General features: G+C 46.1%; 1 protein-coding gene across 3 annotated transcripts in view; it reads right to left on the reverse strand.

Moving 5' to 3' along the window:
- Positions 1 to 5,782: 5,782 nt before the first annotated feature.
- CERS4 (ceramide synthase 4) overlaps positions 5,783 to 20,666 on the reverse strand; it is a 42,650-nt gene continuing 27,766 nt past the window's right edge. For all 3 annotated transcript variants that reach the window (XM_071578385.1, XM_071578384.1, XM_071578386.1), the window contains 7 exons: positions 19,357 to 19,414; positions 16,880 to 16,930; positions 12,824 to 12,916; positions 12,070 to 12,198; positions 11,716 to 11,822; positions 11,155 to 11,311; positions 5,783 to 7,713 (listed from right to left, as the gene is read on the reverse strand). In XM_071578385.1, coding sequence (XP_071434486.1) covers positions 7,522 to 7,713; positions 11,155 to 11,311; positions 11,716 to 11,822; positions 12,070 to 12,198; positions 12,824 to 12,916; positions 16,880 to 16,930; positions 19,357 to 19,414 — 787 coding nt within the window. In that variant the 3' untranslated portion in view covers positions 5,783 to 7,521. The remainder of the gene's footprint in view (positions 7,714 to 11,154; positions 11,312 to 11,715; positions 11,823 to 12,069; positions 12,199 to 12,823; positions 12,917 to 16,879; positions 16,931 to 19,356; positions 19,415 to 20,666) is intronic.

Raw genomic sequence — 20,666 nt, forward strand, 5'->3', positions numbered from 1 at the left:
CTGGTGTCCCACAGAGGTGGTGCCTGCCTGCCTTCCAGTATTGTAGCCTGCACACCTGAATTCCAGAGTCCTTCAAAGGAATGCTGGCTCAACCTCTGAGTTATGTGATGTCAGACCTCCAGCAAGTTGCAAAGATTTTCCTGCCAACATAAGCTCTGATACTCTAAAAACTTCAGCATCATGAAAAATGCACATAAAACTGACTGGTTGGCCAGGCCCAGAGAGTGGTGGCAGGTGGAGCTAAATCCAGCTGGGAACTGGTGACCAGTGGTGTTTCCCAGGGCTCACTTTCAGGGCCAGCCCTATTTAATATCTTTATCATTGATCTTGATGAGAGCACCAAGGGCAGCTTCAGTCAGTTCACAGATGACACTGAGCTGGATGGGAGTGTTGATCTGCTAGAGGGCAGGAAGGGTCCAGAGAGGCAACTGGACAGGCTGGATTGATGGGCCAAGGCCAATTGTGTGAGGGTCAACAAGGCAAAGTGCTGGGTCCTGCCCTTGGGTCACAAGAACCCCATGGAATGCTCCAGGTTTGGGGCAGAGTGGCTGGAAAGCTGCCTGCTGGAGAAGGGCCTGGGTGTGCTGGTCAAGAGCAGCTGGACATGAGCCCAGGTGGCCAAGAAGGCCAAGGGCATCTGGCTTGTACCAGCAATAGTGTGGCCAGCAGGACCAGGGCAGTGACTGTCCTGCTATGCTGGGCACTGCTGTGAGGCCACACCTCAAATCCTGAGGTCAGTTTTTGGCCCCTGATGATAAAAAAGACATTGAGGTGCTGGAGTGTGTCCAGAGAAGGGCAATGAAGCTGGTGAAGGGTCTGGAGCACAAGTCTGGTGAGGAGCACCTGAGCGAGCTGAGGGGGCTCAGCCTGGAGAAAAGGAGGCTCAGGGGGGACCTTCTCTCTCTCTGCAACTCCCTGACAGGAGGGTAGAACCAGGGCAGGTTTAAATTGGAAATGCATCAAGCTTTGACACAAGCTGCCCAAGGCAGTGGTAGAGTCACCATCATTGGAGGGATTTAAAAGATGTGTAGGTGTGTGTCCTAGTTCAGCACAAGGGCAAACAAACCCCCTTGGGTTTGTGCCCCAGGACACTGGGTTATACTGCTGGGTTTTTGTGAGTTGAAAGCAATTTCCCTTTTGTGCCAATGTATGTATTGTAATATTATTATTAAATTTTAGCTCTGACTTATAATCTCTCTCTCTCATTTCCCCTGCTGGTTCGCCTTTAAACCAGCACAGTGTGGTACCTGGGCACATGGTTTAATGGTGGCCTTGGCAGTGCTGGGTTAATGGTTGAACTTGATGATCTTAGAGAGCTTTTCAAACCTAAATGCTTAGGTGATTCTGAAGGACTTGCTGTTCTGCTAAAAATAATCAGCCTTAACAGATTCTACCTGAAGGGGTGACAGCTGCCTCCTTGCCAGAGCCAGCAGCATTCACAGCACCTGCTGTGTTTGACAAACAGCAGGTCAGGAGGTGTTTGGATTGCAGCTGTTGCACATGTTGGAAGACACTGGAATATCGGTTTATGTATCTCCTTCCCTGGAAGCCTGGTTAGCAGCAACTACCTTGACTGTGAGGTGAGTTTGGCTGGCCTGGAATACCTGTATAGAGAGAAGGTGTTGCTTGTCTGGGCTCTTGGGACAATGGGACACAGGGGACACTCACCTTCTTTGGGTTTCTGCCCAGAAGAACATAGAAGCCTTCCAGTGTGGCATTGGTCTGAACTTTGGGCCTCTGCTTGTCACTCACACCCAACCCTCTGCCCAAGGGAAGAGCTACAGTTCTGGAAGAGGAAAGAGTTTGGGCAGAAAAGCACCTGTGTGCCCACACTAGGAGTCAGGGTCAGCCTGCAGCAAGATGCTGCCAGGCCATTTTGTGTGTGTGGATGTCCTGCCCCAGGGGCCCAGCACTGCCCCAGTGCTCACACACCCAACTCTGTAGGCACAGCCCTGGCAACCCAGGACTGCTCAGGGCACATGAAAAGCCTCTGTCAGGTGAATGCTTTTTCTTCAGAGAGACACAATGGCCCCAAGGCAAAGGTGATGAGTGCTGGCTGTGCAGTGGAGACAACAGTAACCACTGCTAATAAGCAATAATTAATTCCACTGAGGCCCTGAGACACAGAGCCTGTCTCTGTGTTGAAGTACGTGCTGGTCCCCTTTACACTATTCCCAAACATTCTAGACCATGCCATGAAACCAGTTTGCAAGTGTCCAAGTGTCCCATGTGCTCTGTGCCCAGGATACCTGACCACTGGCTGCAGCAGCAGCCGAGGACAGAACATGCTGATTTCTGTAGCAACCCCCAAGGAAAGCTCTAGTGGGAGGCACTGCTTTCTAAATCACTGGTTTCTAAGAAGCCAGGCAAGTGCTACAAGCCTTCACTTCTTTGAGGGAAGACCTGACAACCTTGCAATTCATTCTGGCTCTTCCTACAGCCCTTGTCTGTCACATCTTCCCACATAGCTGCACACCACAGGCAGGAGCCAGTGCTGGGGAAGATGGGTCAGTGCTCCCCCAGGCCACAGGACAGAGTCCTTGTCCCAGCTTAGGCAGGTTTGCTGAGCACAGCTTTGCTGTTTCATGTCCCCTCCTCACCCACTCTGAAGTCCTGTGCTGCCTGGCAGGAAGTGTCCCAGCAGCTTTGCCCACACTGGTACAGCCCTGTTTTGACCCATCAGCTTCCCTTTTCCTGGAAAAGGGGCTGGTTGATACCTCCCCGTGTGTCAGTTCCTGGAAAAGGGGCTCAAAGCCCCATCTGAATCCATCTGCTGGCACGAGCCATGTAGACCTGCCTCATTTCCACACATGAATCCTGGGGAGATGCCTGTTGGTCTGCAGGCTCCCCTGGGGTGGAGTGTCTCCAGCTGGGACACTGGAGTGCATCATCCCTGATTGAACTGGGGTCTTCTGGTATTGGGAGAAGAAAGCAGGGCAGACCTGGGCAAGGAGTGGTGTGAGCAAAGTGGTCCCACAGCGAGTTATAGGAGCCACAGTCACCTCCTCCTCTTGCCTCTGTGCTAGGGTAGGGGGCTCACATAGCACCTTCAGGATCCTCTAGGATCAGGCTGGGACCTCCCAACACCCAGTAAACCCCTTATGAGTGCTGCAAGCTTACATTTGGACTCTCTCCAGAGGGACCCTCTACCCACAACTGAGGTGTGACTAAGTGATGGACTTCTCTTTTCACACCACTGGTACAGGTTATGTTACAGGTAGAGAGGGAGGGAAGGCCAAAGGGCTGCCACACGAATACCATATGCCATGAAAAGCACAGGGATTCAGTATTCCTGGAGACAATCCCCTCTACACGCATTATGTTGTGGTCAGGAGGCAGGTAAGGATTATTCTGGAGCAACCCTGAAAGACACTGGACAGTATCTTGACCAGCACAGGAGAAACCAGAGGTGCTGCACTCACCTTTCAAACAGGCACCGGACAAAGATCAAAAGCAGGGCACCAGGGATGCAGAGCAGGAGGTCTTGAGGCTGTGGGTAGTCTATGTCTGCAGACTCCTTTAAGTCTTCCCAGGTAGCTCCAGGTGGCAGCCAGTATCCATGGTGCCAGAACTCCTCTGACACTCCCATTCTGGTCAAGATGGTGGGCACAGAAAGCAGAGGCTGCCTGCAGCAAGCAGGTAGCAACAATGCATAAAAGTTCACTGATAAATCAGGATTCCCAGCTCAACAGCTTGTCACTCCCTGTTCCCACCTCTTGCTCAATTCCATATGACAGACTAGGTGAAACAGCATCACTTGTTCTGACCTGCCTGTGAGCTGGAAGGTGGGGTAAGATGTCCCAATCCAAGACAGTAATCTAGTGGGTGTCAAGGAGGTGGCTGATTTTAATGACACTGTCCTGGACAGATGACAAGATGACAAGTCTCTACCAGGCAAAAGTGTCAGCAGGGGCATCTCACTTGCCCCCTCTTTCTATGAGGCTTTTCCTTCTCAGGCTGCAAAGCCCTCAGCCGTTAATCAGCTCTGACACCTGACAGAAGGTGTGGATGGAGGTCCCAGGGGAGGCTGTCCACAGCCATTAACATCTGGCATCTTCAGGGCCTCAGTTTTGTTTCCTCCATCTTGCCCAGCAATATCCCCTGTCCTGTCTGTTGTTTGAACTATCATGTACTAAGCAGAAAGCTGATGCAGCACTCCCCAGAGTGATTCTGGAGTGCTCACACACAGCCCAGCAATCCAGGACACTTTCTCACGTGCACCACGTTGCTCTGCTCTACACTCAGTGTGTTCTGCCAGTTCCTCAGTGCCGTGAACTGCAGCAGCCAGTTTGCAACACCACCACCAGAAACATTCATTATCAGCCGATTTTACCATCTGCCTTTCCCTCCTCGTTTGGGGTATCTGCAACAATACACAGCTGCAAACAACCTGTGTTGGTCTCTCATGGTCACCTCAGGTAGGTTCCTGGGGCTGGTGAGGGACTTTTCTGAATGCCTTTGCAGAGCTGAATAAGGTGCAGGTCCTCTCTGCTGCATGTGCTCACCAACTCCTTGGGGTAAATCCAGCAGAGCGAGATACATCTTTGCTGCAGACCATCCCTGGGGACTCTTTCCTATTATGTTCATATCTGTTCAACAATTCCATCACGTATTATACTTTCTACTGCTATGACCAGTCAGACTGTGTTAGACCCTGTCAGGTTGGACATCAGAAAGAATTTTTTCATGGAAAGGGTTGTTAATATCAGAATTGGCTGCCCAGGGAGGTGATAGAGTACCCATCCCTAGAGGTGCTCAAGAAACAACTGGACATGGCACTGAGTGCTCTGGTCTGGTGGACAAGATGAGGATCAGTCACAGACAGGACTCAATCTCAGAGGGCTTTTCCAACCCAAATGGTTCTGTGATTCTGAGTTTCTCAGCAGACAAGTGATAGACTGGCTGCAGGTTTTCTAAAGCAGCTGCTCTGCATTGCAGGGCTGTGACGTCACCAGTGTAGAAGGGGTGGGAATGGATACAATGAACTCATAAACACTAACATGTGACTCAGAAACTTCCCAAGCCTGGAGCAGAGGTAAGGAGAGAAAGTGGAGTAGTGTTAGGAGGAAGATGAATGTACATAGAGCTTCTTTAGGCCTTAGCAAGTTGATGGCAAGAATACAAATCCAGCAGCTGATCTACCCTGAGGAATCATCACTGTCATGCTCAGTTCCTCAGCTAAAGGCAGCACTCTGCAGTTCATACTCAAGTTCAACAGCTCTTCTGTATCACTGATCTATTCTTTCTCAAGAACCAGATTTGCCTCCACAAGCTTATCTCAATCTTCAGGGCACAGCAAATCAGATAAAATCCAGCAGGCATCAACACACACTGGCTCCACTGCACACAGTGCAGACTCTGGGAACGGTTCTGCTCCTCAGAGGAGAGGTGGTATGATTTTACAACAGGGATTTTCCCAGCCTTCTAAAACCTCACCAAAATAAAAAGAATAGACATTATCTTCTCCTATCTCTGCAAGGCCAAAATCCCTCCCCAGTGTTGCCATCTTGGACTTGCCACTGTCCTACACTGCCTCCAGGTCTAGTGTAGAGGTGCCCCAAACTGTCCTTTGTTCCACAGCCAAACAAAGCATTACCACACAGGAGACAAACCAGGCAGCTGCAGTTCTACTGGCACAGCTCAGTGTGGCTGTGTGCCCTGGGTGTCCCCCTGGCAGTGGCACCCACACATGTCTCCCTTGTCACATGCCCACCTGTAAGGTGCAGCCAGCCAGGTTACCTCCTGGTAGTTAAAGAAGTAGAAAAGAGCACAGACAATCAAATCTTTTAAAAGTTATTTATAAAGAATGTTTACATTCAGTAGTACAAAATGCTACATAACATCCCTCGTGAACACACTACCTGCAAAGGGGTGAGACTGTACACTCAGTTCACAGCATACAGAACATGTGCTTCCAAATTCCAATTAGCTCAAGGTTCCAGAAACAAACTATCTTCAGCAAATATGGATTTAAATGACAACACAGGAGCAGATAGTCTCCTCCCACAGCATGTTACTGCCCTGGAATTACCTGTGCTCCAACAACATTTTTCCGTCTGAAATTACCCAATTCAAGTTTAGAAATCCAATTATGCAAATGAATTTTGGCTGAAACTGAAGATGAGCACACACAAGCTCCAAGCAAATCTTTCTCAGTCACACCTTAGGCGGCCTGAGTGGATTGATGAAAACCCTTTTGTCTTTCCATGCTGTCACTTGCCTTTTAATTTAAACATGTGCACCACCTCCTCAAATAAGGCATTTCCTTGGTCCATGTCCTATCTCCCCACAATTGTGTATGCAGTCTAAGTCCCTGCACTCCTTACACTGGATCTGTTAATACTTTGGTTTCATAGATTAATTGACCTATAAAACAGAAATTCATGTAATACTGATTTAAATGTTTTAATGGATTGCAGAATCCAAAATCTAAGACTACACAGGATACAATATATGGCATCTAAACAAACCGAGTCAGCACTGCATCATGCCTTCATGGACCATTGCTTTACACTTGCTGTTCTTGATACCCCCAGGCAAAGGCCCTAGAGCTACAAGCCCATGTTAAAGCATTATTCCATAAGGTTCAGCAGATCTTCTCTGGATCCTTTTTCCACTTGAGGGCAGGGGAAACGTATTCCCTTCTTGCCACAACATGACTCCGTAAACATTTCCCACTGTGCCAGTCCACACCAGGTGAAAACATGAGGACTTTAATCAGTGTTGTCTTCTAGATGATATAGTTCCTTGTCACCTCTGTTCTCCTGACTGCTTTGTTCTGAGAAAGGTTGGAAGGATTACCTAACAGCTGAGAAACAGCTGCCTGGATTTTCCAGCTCTTCCAACTTCCAGCCTGGACTTTGGAGTTCCCACCATTGAGGCAATGCTGACCCCAAATAGGGACTGAGATCCATACCATTACAAAACTGGTCATTGGCACACAGAATACTTACTTTGAGAAGAACATGTTTTATCCTATGTCTTTCAAAAGCTTTCCTTTCATTATGCTCAGTGTTAATTTTCTAAGTGTTACAGGGCATCTGTCGTCTCAAAAGAAGTGCCCCAGTGTTAAGATTTGTAGTCTCACACTTGTTAGGCATAATCATTCCTGGCAGTGGGCCAGGGCCCTGAGAGGCTGATCCAGGCTAATCAGATTCCTATCAGACAACATTAGGTGGGTAAAACTTGACACTGCCAGAGTTTATCCACCTTTTCATATTTAAACTATTTTTCAAGTTTAAAACATTTGACAACAGCTATGGTACAGTCTAATACAAGGCAAACCACTTTGATCCCTTTCTATCTGTTTCAAGGCTACAACCTATAGTAAGTTTTAACTGAAGGAAGACCAAAAACTTTCTCCAAATATCACTGACTATGAACACTTCTGTTTATGGGAAGCAGGAATTCAGCTATGATACTGCATTTGCACTCCATTTTATCTACACAGGGAGCAAAACTGTTTCTACAGGTGGTGGCCTGTGTTCACTGAAGGCCAGACCAGCAGCAGGTGGACAGCAGCTATCTCTCCTTGATGTGGCCATTGGTGAGGTGGACTCTGCTCTTCAGGGGCTCAGATCCATTCCTCTGGATGTAACCATTGCTTGTGATGTTGCTGAAATATGTGATCCCGTTTTTCTCCTTTTCCCTAATTTTATCTTTTTCTTCATCCTTGTCACTTTCTTCTGTGTCACTTCTCATGTCCTTTTCCATCTACAAAAACAGGTAAGTGAGAAGCAAGACAAACACAGACCAAGCAGCATTGCTGGCTGAGCCACAGGTTGAACATGCACCTGCTGCCTCAGCCAGTCACCCTCAGCACAGTCCTGCTCTGTCCCCTCAGCTTTTACACCACCCTTGGAAACAGATTCTCCCTGTCTCTTTGATTTCAGTCTCCAAGGAACACTGTCTGTGATCCTAATAAACATTTGGAATTACAGGCTGAAAAGCAGCACCAAAACACAGATGTCCAGGACCAAGGACAACCATGTAGGCCTGACAAGATCCACATTGTTGCCCTGGTCATCAGTATGTGGGAGAAGGATGGAAGGGACAGTTAATCAAGCTCCTTTACATTTTTCAAAAGAGACTTCTGCCCACACTTGACCTGGGTGGCTGCAGGCTGAGAACACTGCTTGGGACAGGCTACAAGCATGTGCTTTTAAACAAACCAAAGGCTCAACACAAATCCACTCCACCCTGACTACATTCAGTTTTATGGTCAGGTTTTCCCTCTTGCTATTGACTTAGAGACCTGTAATCCACTTTTGTAAGTATTTAATTCATTGCCTGATAAAGAAGCCAAAAAAGAAATCATGTGATAAAATGACAGTTTAGAAAAACCAGCCCAGCACTTCCTGCCTTCTCAGGCTGTTTCTACTCTGCCATACAAGATGCCAAAACTGGGGACAAATTCATGGTGTGACACTCTTGTTGGAAAGAGGGAAAGCTGTAAATTCCTTCTGTGACCTGAACTTTGGAAACTGCTCAAGGGCACATTCAGTTCTGCACAGACATTTAGTCTCCATTTATTCTGTCTGTTCTTTCTGGGATCTCTCAAACCACATTGAGAAGTCTATTTGGTCTGATGCTCTTTTCAGACATCACTACACACAGATGCAGACAGAATTTTTAAGAATCTAAACTGGCACTGAATTCAAGCTGCCTCCAAGGAGATGCTATCTGCTGTGAACAACCTGTGCCTCAGGTCACTCAGAAACTGACAGTTCAGGAAATACGCAGGAGTCTGGATCTGCAGCAGAAGGACAAATAATAGTCATTATTTCTACATTTATCCACTCATGACCAGAGAATGTGGCTGAGGCCTTAAACTTGGCAAGATCCCCAAAGGAACTATACAGCTGCTCCCTATATGAGGGAATGAAATGTACTTCAAGATCTAGGCTGAGTTCTAATTACTGGGGATTAGGGAACATCAAGTGAGAAGGTGGTGAAGATAATCCTGTAGCCAGAGAGGAAAACTGGAAACCAAAAAGGCCCATGAGAGGAACGTGAATTTCTGACTGGATCAAGAGTTTCATGGCTCTCAAAAAGGGGTGAATGCCCCATGTTCTTGCTGATACTGCTTTAGGCTACTAAATATCATCATTGAGACAGTGCTGTTCATTGCTGAGTATGGAAAGTTCTCATATCTGGCAGATTGGGTTTCAGATAAAATAGGAAAAATTATGGATATGCTTCAGTATTTACCTCCCTGATGGTTCATTTCTTTCTAATAAGGCTATTTATTACCTCATCATTTTACACAACAGTAACTGCAATGATAATTCAGCCCACACCAGAATAAGGAAAACAATAAAAGGCCATCTTCAGTTGTGTCTTCATTTTCTGCCTTGTGAAGTTTCTGTTTCCTTATTTGCAAGTAATTTGCTCTATGCTACTTAAGGTAGCAGATAAAGGGAAAGGCATATAAAGAAAATGGGGACAATATGTATGAAGATGAGCCTTTTATGCTTGTTCTCAGTTCCCATAAGACAGAAGTCCTCAGCTGGATACTAATAAAACAAGTCATCCTGGTCTCTGAGGTCAGTTCCCACACTGCACTGAGCAGTTACCCCTGGACTGCATCCTTGGCATGTGGCCAATCTAATGTCATTAGGTCACAGCTTTCATTTTGGGAAGAATTTCATGCTGAGCAGCAGTTTAGTCTCACAGCAAATATTATAGGCCAGGAAGAGTTAGATGTGGGATGCATTTCACTTCAGTTTACACAGCTGCAGCTCAGATATTCATCTCTGGTCTCTCTGTTTCTGATGAACAGCACTGTCAGGTGCAATATGAAATGCATCATGCTTTGGACATGCCTTTTCCCTCTGCTGCTGCAAGAAGAGCCCAGGCAGCTGGATTAGACAGAAATACCTATTCTGTAGACATCTACAGCACCGTAACACAATCCATATGACACATGTATTAATGATCTGCATGATGGGGCACAGTTGGCTGGAGACAGAGAATGGTGGTGCCATCCCAAGGGACCTGGAAGGCTGGAGAAATGGGCTGGCAGAAGCCTTATGAAGTTCAGCAAGGGCAAGAGTGAAGTCTGCACCTGGAGAGGAACAACCTTAGACACCAAAACACGCCGGGTGCTGGCCAGCTTCCCTAATAAAGACCTGGAGGTTCCAGCATCTGCCGACTAGAACCCAGGCCACTGCTGTGCCCCTGCCCTCCTGGCCTGGTCAGGGAGGGGACCTGATGGGATCCTCCTTCAGCACTGGTGAGGCCACAGCTGGTGTGCTGTGTCCAGCTGTGGGTCCCTCACTGCCAAAGATGTGGACACAGTGGAGAGAACCCAGTGAAGGACTGCAGAGACCATGGAGGGACTGGGGCACAGCCTGCTCAGCCTGCCAAAGGGAGGGCTCGGGGCATGTTGTCTATGTGGATCAACACCTGAAGGGCAGGTGTAAAGATGGAGCCAGGCTCTTCTCATCAGTGCGTGAAGACAGGACCAGAGGCAATGGGCACAAACTGAAATACAAGAGGCTCCCCCTGAACATCAGGAAACACTCTTTTACTGAGAGGGTGTCAGAGCACTGGCACAGGGTGACCAGAGAGGTTATGGAGTCTCCATCCTTGGAGATACTCACAAGCGATCTGGACGTTGTCCTGGACAACCTACTTTGGGTGACCTTGCTTGAGTCAGAAAATACGGGCAAGGCTTCCAGAGCTACCTTCCAACCCCAGCCACTCTGTGATTCTGTGATTTCAGTAGCACTGTAATCAAAAACTCTGTACAATAAGAGAAGAACTTCTGCATTGGTCTCACCAATCACGACTTCTCTTGCCTTGATTTCTTAGTTTTGTTACAAATGCAAATCACACTGCACTAAGTGTTGGGATCTTTACTCAGATGTCACTGGTCTTGTTCTCAGAAATCTCTCGTGAAGTCCAATCCACATTTTCACTGAATACAAGCATCAGAAGTGGATCTAATGTTGTAGCGACACATAAAAAGTTTTTGGGTCAACTTTCCCTAATAATACTGAGTTTCCTTTCACCTCACTATTTGAAATGTACATGTGTAACTTCACTAGGGCAAGAAGGAATCTATCCCAGATGGACACCTGTACTCCCAAGCAGTCTAGGTGGATCCTCTCTCCCCATATGATGTAAAGGGTGCTACAGACTGATGCATACCGTGCCATGAAGGATGAACTTGTAGACCATGTGAATAATTAGGCAGGACCAGAAGACATGGAGCAGCTGCAGAACTATCAGGAGAGTATTCACAAAGTAGTATCCAAAGAAGGGTTGGAATATCTCCATGGAGTAGAAGTAGGTGTTATACAGCACTCTGCAAAAGAGAGGGATTTGCAGTGGAGGGAAAATGTGTTGTTAGTAGGGCCATAATTAAGCCACAGAAATTTCTGATCACAGAGGGAGTTTCAGATCACCCACTTCCATCTTTATAACACATGTGAGCCAATTCTTAGTTTCCCACCCAAAATATGCAGGGTACAGCCACAGGCCCAGGACTCCTCTGCAATACCCTTCAGGGCTTCAAGACTACTCTACAAACTGCAAGGCAGAGCACCCTTGTTTACCCCAAGGCAGTACAACAGCCATGTGGCACTTTTGTCTGTGCAAAGGGCAAGGACACATGCTCCAGGACAGAAAAGCAAAGGCTGCAGCACCCAGCTAGTTATCTTGTCTCTCAGAAGGCAGCTTTTCCACGTCCCCTGACTGCAGCAGACTCACGTGTAGGGGTAAATAACCAGGCGGCTGATCAGGAAAACTGCTGAGAAGATCATAAAGAGGCTGTCACAAGTTTTTTTCCACTTCATGTAATTGAATATCTTAGTTGGCTGGAAGGAGAAAGAAAATAGAACAGCATCTGTACATACTGCTGGAGGACAACAGGACAGGTACAACATAACTTGCATGCAGGTAACCATGGCTCTGCCCAGCTCTCTGCAGGGCACCCTCGGCTGGGCCAGCACCAGCACCAGGGATTCTGCTTGGTCCATGTTGTGCTAGATGGAAGGACACTCTGTGGCTGAAAAGCACCACTGCTAACTGGCCTTTGCCTGACAGGTAAGTTGTGGAGCTCACCTCTAGGATGCAATCAGAGGCATCATGAATCACCAACACCAGTGTTCCAATGCGGATGTAATTGGCACAGTATGAGAAACTGATCAGGAAGATGGTTGCAGCATGATGGACTATCTGCTCCTTGAAATCCTGATGACGAAGGGAACAGCAGAGAATAAAATACATAATGTGCCTCCTGCCCCAGTTCAAGCATGCCTCCTACAGGGAGCAATACCTCTCTACCCAGTGACTAAGAAACCTCCCACTACAAGGTCTTACCCATATAACTCTTTTGAAATACATTCTACAAACACAGGCAACCAGGAGAGCCAGGAAGGAAGAGTTTATGGTGTAAATTGAGGATCTTGCTAAAAAAGAACATTCTCTCCCTCCACCAGCAATGGTCCAATGTTGTGCCCTGCAGTCTACTGGGGCACCAGCACCTGGAGCACATGCAGATTGACTGGCATTGAACCACCTCTTTTCCTGTCTCTGTGATCAGTGTATCCTAGAACAGTCACAGAAGAGCACTTTTTACATTTGGACTTTAAGTTCACATTGAGAACTCTGCAGTAGTTTGCACCTTTCTAAGTCACAGTTTGTGTTCTCCAATTCCCAGAGGAGAGGAAGACACTGACTGGGAATGGAAATTCCTATGAATGAGCAAGGACAAAGACAGACAAAACCTCAGAGTGTAGATCCTCTTCGAGATCGCTCTCCTGAGCATTCATTGTGTCCTGTTTGTTCTTGATTCTTCCCTGAGACTGACACTCACCTTCCTCTTCACGTCAAAGGGCAGCGTGAAGACCAGTGACCAGTAGAAGGAGAGCTCCAGCATGTAATACCAGAACAGGGAGGGTTGGAGAGGCTGTGAGAAAGGGAGAGACAGACAAATATCCATCAGATACAGCAGTGCAAGGGCTGGAAGTGAGGCTAAAAATTCAGAAAACCAAACCAACAAAGATGGATGTTGCAGCTACAGGGGGAAACACTTCAACTGAACAATGTGGTCACTTACTAAATGTCATCTGTGCCAAGGTGAAAGCAAATAGCAGGAGAAATTCCACTTCACCGCATTGTGTTGAACACTTAGGGAACCACCAGAAAGATCCTGAATATTTTTAGGATTTCTTCAGCACCATTCAAATTCCTGAGCAGCCACTACAGAGCTTTAAAACCTACATAAGCCAATTCACTATGGTGGGATGGGTAAGGAGTAGCTGAATTAAATCATTCCCTTTTTAGGCTTCAAGGTGCTTTAGATATCCTGTAATCTATCACGGATTTTTCAGTTTAATCAAAGTAATGGGGGGAAGTTCAATCCCAGCATGAAAAGTAATCTGTGTTCTTCTAGTTAAATTACCTGGGCTTTTACAGCTGGGAAACTACTCAGCAAGATCTTGTTATTTAACATGCAGTTTTTGCTGTTGTGGCACTATATGACCTCCTTAAACCTGAATCTATTTGATAAAGAAAAATTCTGTGACTAAAGGGGCTTTGCAACAAGCATTTCCAAAAGATCTTGGAGTAGGGTGCTCCCAAATTGGTTATTTATGACCTTCATAGATTTGTTTTCCATTGTAGCATCAAGGATTGGCCACAAGAGAAGGCACAGCTGGATGCCCTGGGGCTACCAGGGGGATATGAACATCTCCCAAACTGGTATGTGCTTTCACACTCTGTATGTAAGTATGGCCAGACTTTGCAAAGGAAGACTTGGGAAGGGCTCTCCCCACGTGCCCTTCCAGCCTGCACAGTGGATTGTTTAGGTGAGGCACAGCATGCACAGAACTGACCCCACAATTTCAGTCCTAAGGTCCATCTGCCACGGCCAAGCAACCTTGGACAGTGACAGGGAAGACCTCGGGACTGTCACAGCACCCGGTACTGACCGGGGCTGACCCTGCTGAGCCTCCCAGATCTGATGGGATGGGATGGCAGGGAGGGATTGAACTGCCAGGGGATGGTCCCACTGAGACTCCAACTCAGGTCCTTGGGATTCAGAGTCCAGAGTGCTCTCCTTTATGCCATGGGACCGCCCACTCCAGAGTTTATCTAAACAGGAGCTCTGGATCAGAAGGAATTCCCTTCCCACCCTCCCATATTAGATTATTTGGCAGAACTAGTGTTTATTTTGTCATTGTGTGTAGAGCAGTGCATGGTCTGTTTAGTAGAAATTATATTAATACATTCTATGTTCCTGCTAATACACAGGTTTGTCTTTGACTTGTTCTTTGCCAGTGTGACATGACCAGCTCTGGTTTTGGTCTTTTCTGTTTGTTACAGGTGTTGGAAAGTGTGTGTGTGTGTGTGTGTTTGGTTTACATGGCAAGGTTTTGTAGAGGGATAGGGGGCAGGCATGGCTTATGTAAGATGTCAGAAGCTGCCTCATGTCCAACAGAGCCAGCTCCAGACAGATCCAGGATGGATCAGCTGCTGGCCAAGGCTGAGCCCATCAGTGATGGAAGCACCTCCTCAGGGATAATGTATTTAAGAGGGGAAAAAACTGCTGGACAAGAACGGTGTGGAGAGAGAACTGAGAGAGTATATGTGAGACGAACAACCCTGCAGACCCCCAGCTCGGAGGAGGAGGAGGAAGAGGAGGAGCTCTGGGTGCAGGAGCTGACATTCCCTGGCAGCCTGTGGTGACACAGACTGTACCTCTGCAGCGCATGGAGGCCCACAGGGGAGCAGAGATCTATCTGCAGCCCCTGGAGGACCACCCACTGGAGCTGTGCCCTAGGGACACTCTGACCCTGTGGAGAACCTGTGCTGGGGCAGGCTCCTGGCAGCACCTGTGGATCTATGAGGGACTCACACTGGAGTAGTCCGTTCCTGAGGGACTGCACCTTGTGGAAAGGACCCACGGTGCAGGGGGTCATGGAGGGCTGTCTCCCATAGGAGAACCCTCATGTTGGAACAGGGGAAGAGTATGAGGAGGAAGGAGCAGCAGAGGCAAGGTGTGATGAAGTGACCACAACCCCATTGCCCATCTGCCTGCACCACTGCAGGGGAGCAGGTAGAGAACATGGAGTGAAGTTAAGCTCAGGAAAAAGGGAGGGATGGAGGGAAGGTGTTTTTAAAATTTGGGTTCATTTCTCATTATCCTACTCTTATTTGATTAGTAATAAATTAAGTAAGTTTTTCCCCAAGTCGAGCCTGTTTTTCCTGTGACGGCAACCAGGGAGTGCTCTCTCCCTGTCCTTATCTCAACCCAAGAGCCTGTTGCTGTATTTTCTCCTCACTTTGCAGCTGAGGAGAGGGGAGACAGATTGGCTTGGTGGGCACACTGTGGCCAGCTAGGGCCAACCCAACACAATGTGCCATTATGAAGGCTCAGATTGCTTTTGGCAAGACATGAACTGCAAGTGTACATAGCAGGAAACACAGGGACCCAAGTGATCCTTTCAGTCTTACATTCCTATTCAGGCACCACTTGTTTGTATGGTTTGACATTTACTCAGAACTACAGATTTGTCCCTAAAATTTCTGGCTTTGAGCAACAGTGGATTGTTCAGAGAGTCTGCCTGAAAGACACTTCACTCTTCGCTCCTTTGTCCCGTTACGTTTCCTGTGGCCCACACTGTTATAAGTGGGCATTACTTTTCCCTTTATGGGTTTGCAACCTCCACATACAGTCATGGGGGTCTTGCTCTAACTTTGATTGTCAGACAAAAAACCCTGGAACACAAAGAGTCTTCAATTTGTCTTGGTAGTGACAGCCTCCTCTTCAATTAATGAAAACTTCTATTTCCTACCCAGGACATTTCAGTACTGTACCACCCCGTGCATGGGAGCTCCTTGCATGCTAATATGGGAGAGAGTATCCTACTTGAAACATTTATCAGCTGCTCTAACAGGACAGAGGAATCTGTGCAAAACTTTGGACTCAGATTTTTCCCTTTAATGAAATTTAGTTCTCTTTACTGTGTCTGCTCTGGCATCCACAGTGATGGGATATAGGAAGGCTCATGCTATAGGACAGGCAATTGTCATCTTCTCTCAGCATTCAGAACACATAAACCTGTAAGGGCAAAGGCAAAGGAGGCAATGGCTCCTGTTCTAATTCTTTCAGCTTCTCACATTAATAGGAGCAGGAAAAGCAAAGGAGGCAGCTAGGCAGGAACGGATCTGACTTTTGGTTGCTATCTTTGGTCCTTATGTTGATGAAAAAGGAGATTTTCTGTCTAGGTGGAACTTTGCTTTGAGGGTGTTCTGGTCTGGGCTAGTAAGGATGTAACACTTCCCAACTCACTGGTCAGCTTCTTGCAAGTGCTGTTGTCAAAAAATCAAAATATACTTTGTAAAACTGTAAGAGAGCATCCTCTGACCTCAGTGGGAATGATGCTGTATTGCTCCTGGCCATTCTGCCAATTCCAGTGGGAAGCAAACTCCCCAGGGAGCGCTGTGGACATGACTCCTCAGCACAGCTGAAGCACACCATGTTCAGAGCACATCCTCTGCTCTGAAGACCTCTACTGAAGTCTTCACTTCTCTCTTCAGTCAACATGCTCTCAGGCCTCAGACTCTTTTGCAAACTAAACAACATGGAAGCAGCATTCCCAATTTACAGTTTCTTGGCTGAACTGATCAGAACTCTCTATTTCTGCAGCCTCTTCCTGCTCTGCTGATTCATTCTTTCTTGTGTTTAGATGACACCAGGTACAAAGATGTTCTCCTTAGATGAAGGTCTGGCTCTGCATTCTTAGGGCTCCTAAGTTTGAATTTAATTCAGTGTCCTCTTTTTGTCACTAATATAATAAGACTTTCAAAAGACACTGAAACACAATACAACACTGATAACAGCAATTTTCTCTCTTGTGTGACTCACCTGTTGTGGATATCCTGTCCAGCACTCTCTATGGTCCCAAAGCCAAGGCTTCTGCAACAAAAATGCAATAAAAATGTGAGACTATCAGGGAAATTCTTTTCATATCGACTGTGCAACTCTTTAGTTTTTACCACTACAGACTTTGTTGTGTTTTATTACAGGCAGAGCAGGTCAAACTGTCTGGAATTCAGCTGCCAAGAGATTTCCATTACAAGGACTTACAGGTGCTTATGTTTCCAAATTGTGGCTATTGTGCTGAAATCTCACATGCTGTTTAGCCCAGTTCCAAATGAAATAGCTCAGGGAAGACTTCTACCAGCTGGCTGCAGTCTTCTATGAATTTGAGGTGGTGGTGATGTTTCAAGTATTTTAAAATATTCCTAACAACTATTTTGGAAAGAATCAATGTGGTTTACACAACAGCATTGAAATGTGGTAAGAAGGCTGAAAATTTGTGTGTCAGGCATGTGGTTTTTTTCTCTAATAGTGAGAGTCATGCTGCAGTTTGTTAAGTAATGAACCTCTGAAAAGATCCTACTGTGTTCAACAGAAAATTGGTAGTTTAGAATGTGACAGTTTAGAAACTTTCAGGAAAACATGGCAACTAAAGTCCCCAAAGTTCTGCTTGCATGGTACACGTTCTGCCCCTGTGCTGTGCCCAGGCTGCATCAGAGCACACAGTGATGGAATAAACCCTATGGCACACATGCTCTACCCTCACACCTGTGAGGGTAATTTTCTTTTAGGCCTACAGAGCTCCAGGTATCAGAGCTGAGGCAAGAGGGCAGCATCTCTTCTCACTGAGCACTGCTGGTGCATGGGCATTACAGAGGGGAAATAGGACACAGTGGTTTTAGGTACAGTGGTACTTAGGAGTAAGATACAGTCCCTGCTGACTGTCAGAGGGGCTGGGAGAGTAATTTACAGCAAATACACATCCAGAACCAGGACATATGTGTGATATAGAACCAGAAAGAACAAAGTTAAAAGTATGAAACAACTATGGCATACTGTGTTCCCTAAACTGGAAAAGAATCCTAGATCCCTGAATTTCATCATTTCTCCACTCTCAGCACATACAGCACATGTTTTCTGATGGCCTACTGGGAGAGAATTTTCCTTTGCTACAGGCTGTTTCACTAACTCGTGGGCAGAGGCTTTTGCTGCCAGTCTAAAGCTACTAATACAGAATTAGAACACTTGCTAGAAGGGTGTTTCACAAAACAAATGCATGGTAAAACACTACCCGGGGTTACAAGTAAACATGTGAAAGTCAGGAAATTTCACGTCCATATATATGCCCTGTCATGTTAGTTCTTTGTCCTTCTTTTTAATGTAGTCATTTGGGTACAAATCATGTAACAGAATATCATGTATTTGATACAGGATCTAGAGGTGCTGTCTGTAGGAAAGAGTTCTTTTTTATGTGAAAATTGGAAGACGTGTATTGAATAACGACAAGAGTTTCATGAAAAGTGAAATGATATTTCATCTGTAGATGGGTCAGATAATGTGCCAGAAAATGTGATTTTGCCCCCTGTTGCCACAGGGCTTTTTTACAATGCTAAGCACATCATCCACATCAGACTTCAATTGCTGGCCTCAAGGCACAGCCTTATGGGATTCAAATACCTTCACTCCTCTGCTAGCTCATCCTACAATCCTCATAGTTCTAGAGTACCCTAAATCCTGACTTGATAGTCTGTGTAAATTCAGAAGTCCTTCACTTGTTACAATAAGGAGGTTACAAGAACAATTTGTGCCTGCTGTCTTGTGACCTCACATATTCCATCACTTAACCCCTCAGACAGTACCAGACTTTTCCAAAACTCACCTAAGGAAGCAGATTCAGCAAAAGAGTCAGGGGAACCTTTAAAATACAGGCAGAGGATGGCCAGTGCCCCCAGTCCCAGCTCAGTGCCCACAGCTCAGGGAGTAGAGCATACCCATGGGTTCTGTTACCTCTTCTGCCTGGTAAGGCAGTTCAATTTGTATCAAGAAAACTCATTATTTATCCAATCAGAGAAAAGGCAGAGGCATGAACCTGAACCAATCACACCTTGGGTAAGGAAAAGAAAATTAACAAATAAAATTACTGCACTGCAGTCCATGGTCCAAAGGAAGCCTGAGTTTTTTACCTTAAACAGGTATTGGATACAAAACACAAACAGGCTCTGCAGCTTCCATCTCAGATAAGTGTTCCATTTCCTACCCTGCAGAAATGTAGTTTTACACAATCCCAGTCGTCTTCTGCTTTGCCAGAAGAAGAGGAAACATCTTGATTCTGAGCTGGAGTTCCTAAAATAAGCATGGTCCAGTATGTCTGTGATGTCCTAAGTGTGCTATGCAGGAGACAGACACTGACCTGGGTGAAAAACCTCTAGAAGAAGGTCTGAAAAGCCATGTTTGACAATAAATTCTGCCATTCTTGCAGGCACTGGCTGTGTAGAACAGCAGGTGGCTGCTTGTGTACTCACATCATACAGGACAGCAAGTCCGGTGAAGAAAGAAATGATGTAAAACATAGACCTCCAGCTACAAACAAACAAAACAAAGTGTATTAGAATCCCATTCATTAACAGCTGCCAGTCTGTGTATCATCACACTCATTCAAAGAACAACACTATCAAGCCAAAGACACACATTAATATGTTCAAGGTTTGCCCAGAACAGGAGCAGCTCTTTGCATGTCACCAGCACATTCCATGGACTTCACAAACAGCAGTTCCCCTACTTTAGAGATGTCAGAAGACATGAGAATTTTGCTGACTAAAATCACTAGGAGAATAATCCCAAAGTTCCCAGCACTAGCAGATGCATTTGTGAAAGTCAAACAATGCTGATCTCTCTCTTAGACTTTAGAGATCATGCATGCTAAATTCATTGTCATGTAAGGTAACTAATTACTGTCATATTTGGCCTCAGTTTGGAGCTAGTAAAGATTTATCAATATTAAACCTACACAGAAGTACATATGAACTGTTTGCCAGGTTCAGTGGACAGAGACAGGTCACTCTGAATTCACACACATGTAGTAAGGAATGAGGGGAATTGCACCTAAAGTTATTAACAAACTAACCACAGGAAATATTCAAAGGAATAAAACTGTCTAAACCAGTCCTTTAATTTCCAAAAATCTCCATAACAATTCAGACATAACTATTGGGGTCACGCTTTGTAGAGTTAAGGGGGGTGCATTAATGACAATCAGAAGAGATCAGGCACAGCAGCATCAGAAGGCTTGATCAGAAGGCTAGAGTTTATTTTAGTTACAGCTTCACCTTTTATATACTCTTGTATGTCATGACATGGGTTAGTCAGTTCACCTAACATATATGGAAACATTTTACTGGTTACAAGGTATCACATTCTACAAGTGGTTCTGTGGTCCTTAAGGGTGCACTCAAAACTGCTTTCCTTCAAGGATACACTCTGAACTGCTCCGGATCAATCTCTTCATCAATTACCTCAGGCATCAGACGCTTCACAAACACCATCACCCCCTACACATAACTGCATTTTGAGAGAGACTCCACCTGTCAATGAAACCTCCAGGAGCTCCAAGACAAACACAACCTCTACAAAGCTGCTCTGTCACATCAGAAACAACTACAGACTGCACATGTTGACAGAAGGCAGGTTGAAGGACTCCAGGCTGAGCGAGCTGAGGCAGGAAAGGATTTACTGTTTACTATTCACTGTTACTATTTACTACAAGTGCAGGGAGAGCTGAGATTTCATTTGGATGGACGCAGAATAAGCATACTTACTTTACTACTCCTTACCC

The sequence above is a fragment of the Pithys albifrons genome, chromosome 27 (genome assembly GCF_047495875.1).
Source record: "Pithys albifrons albifrons isolate INPA30051 chromosome 27, PitAlb_v1, whole genome shotgun sequence".
Lineage (NCBI taxonomy): Eukaryota > Metazoa > Chordata > Aves > Passeriformes > Thamnophilidae > Pithys > Pithys albifrons.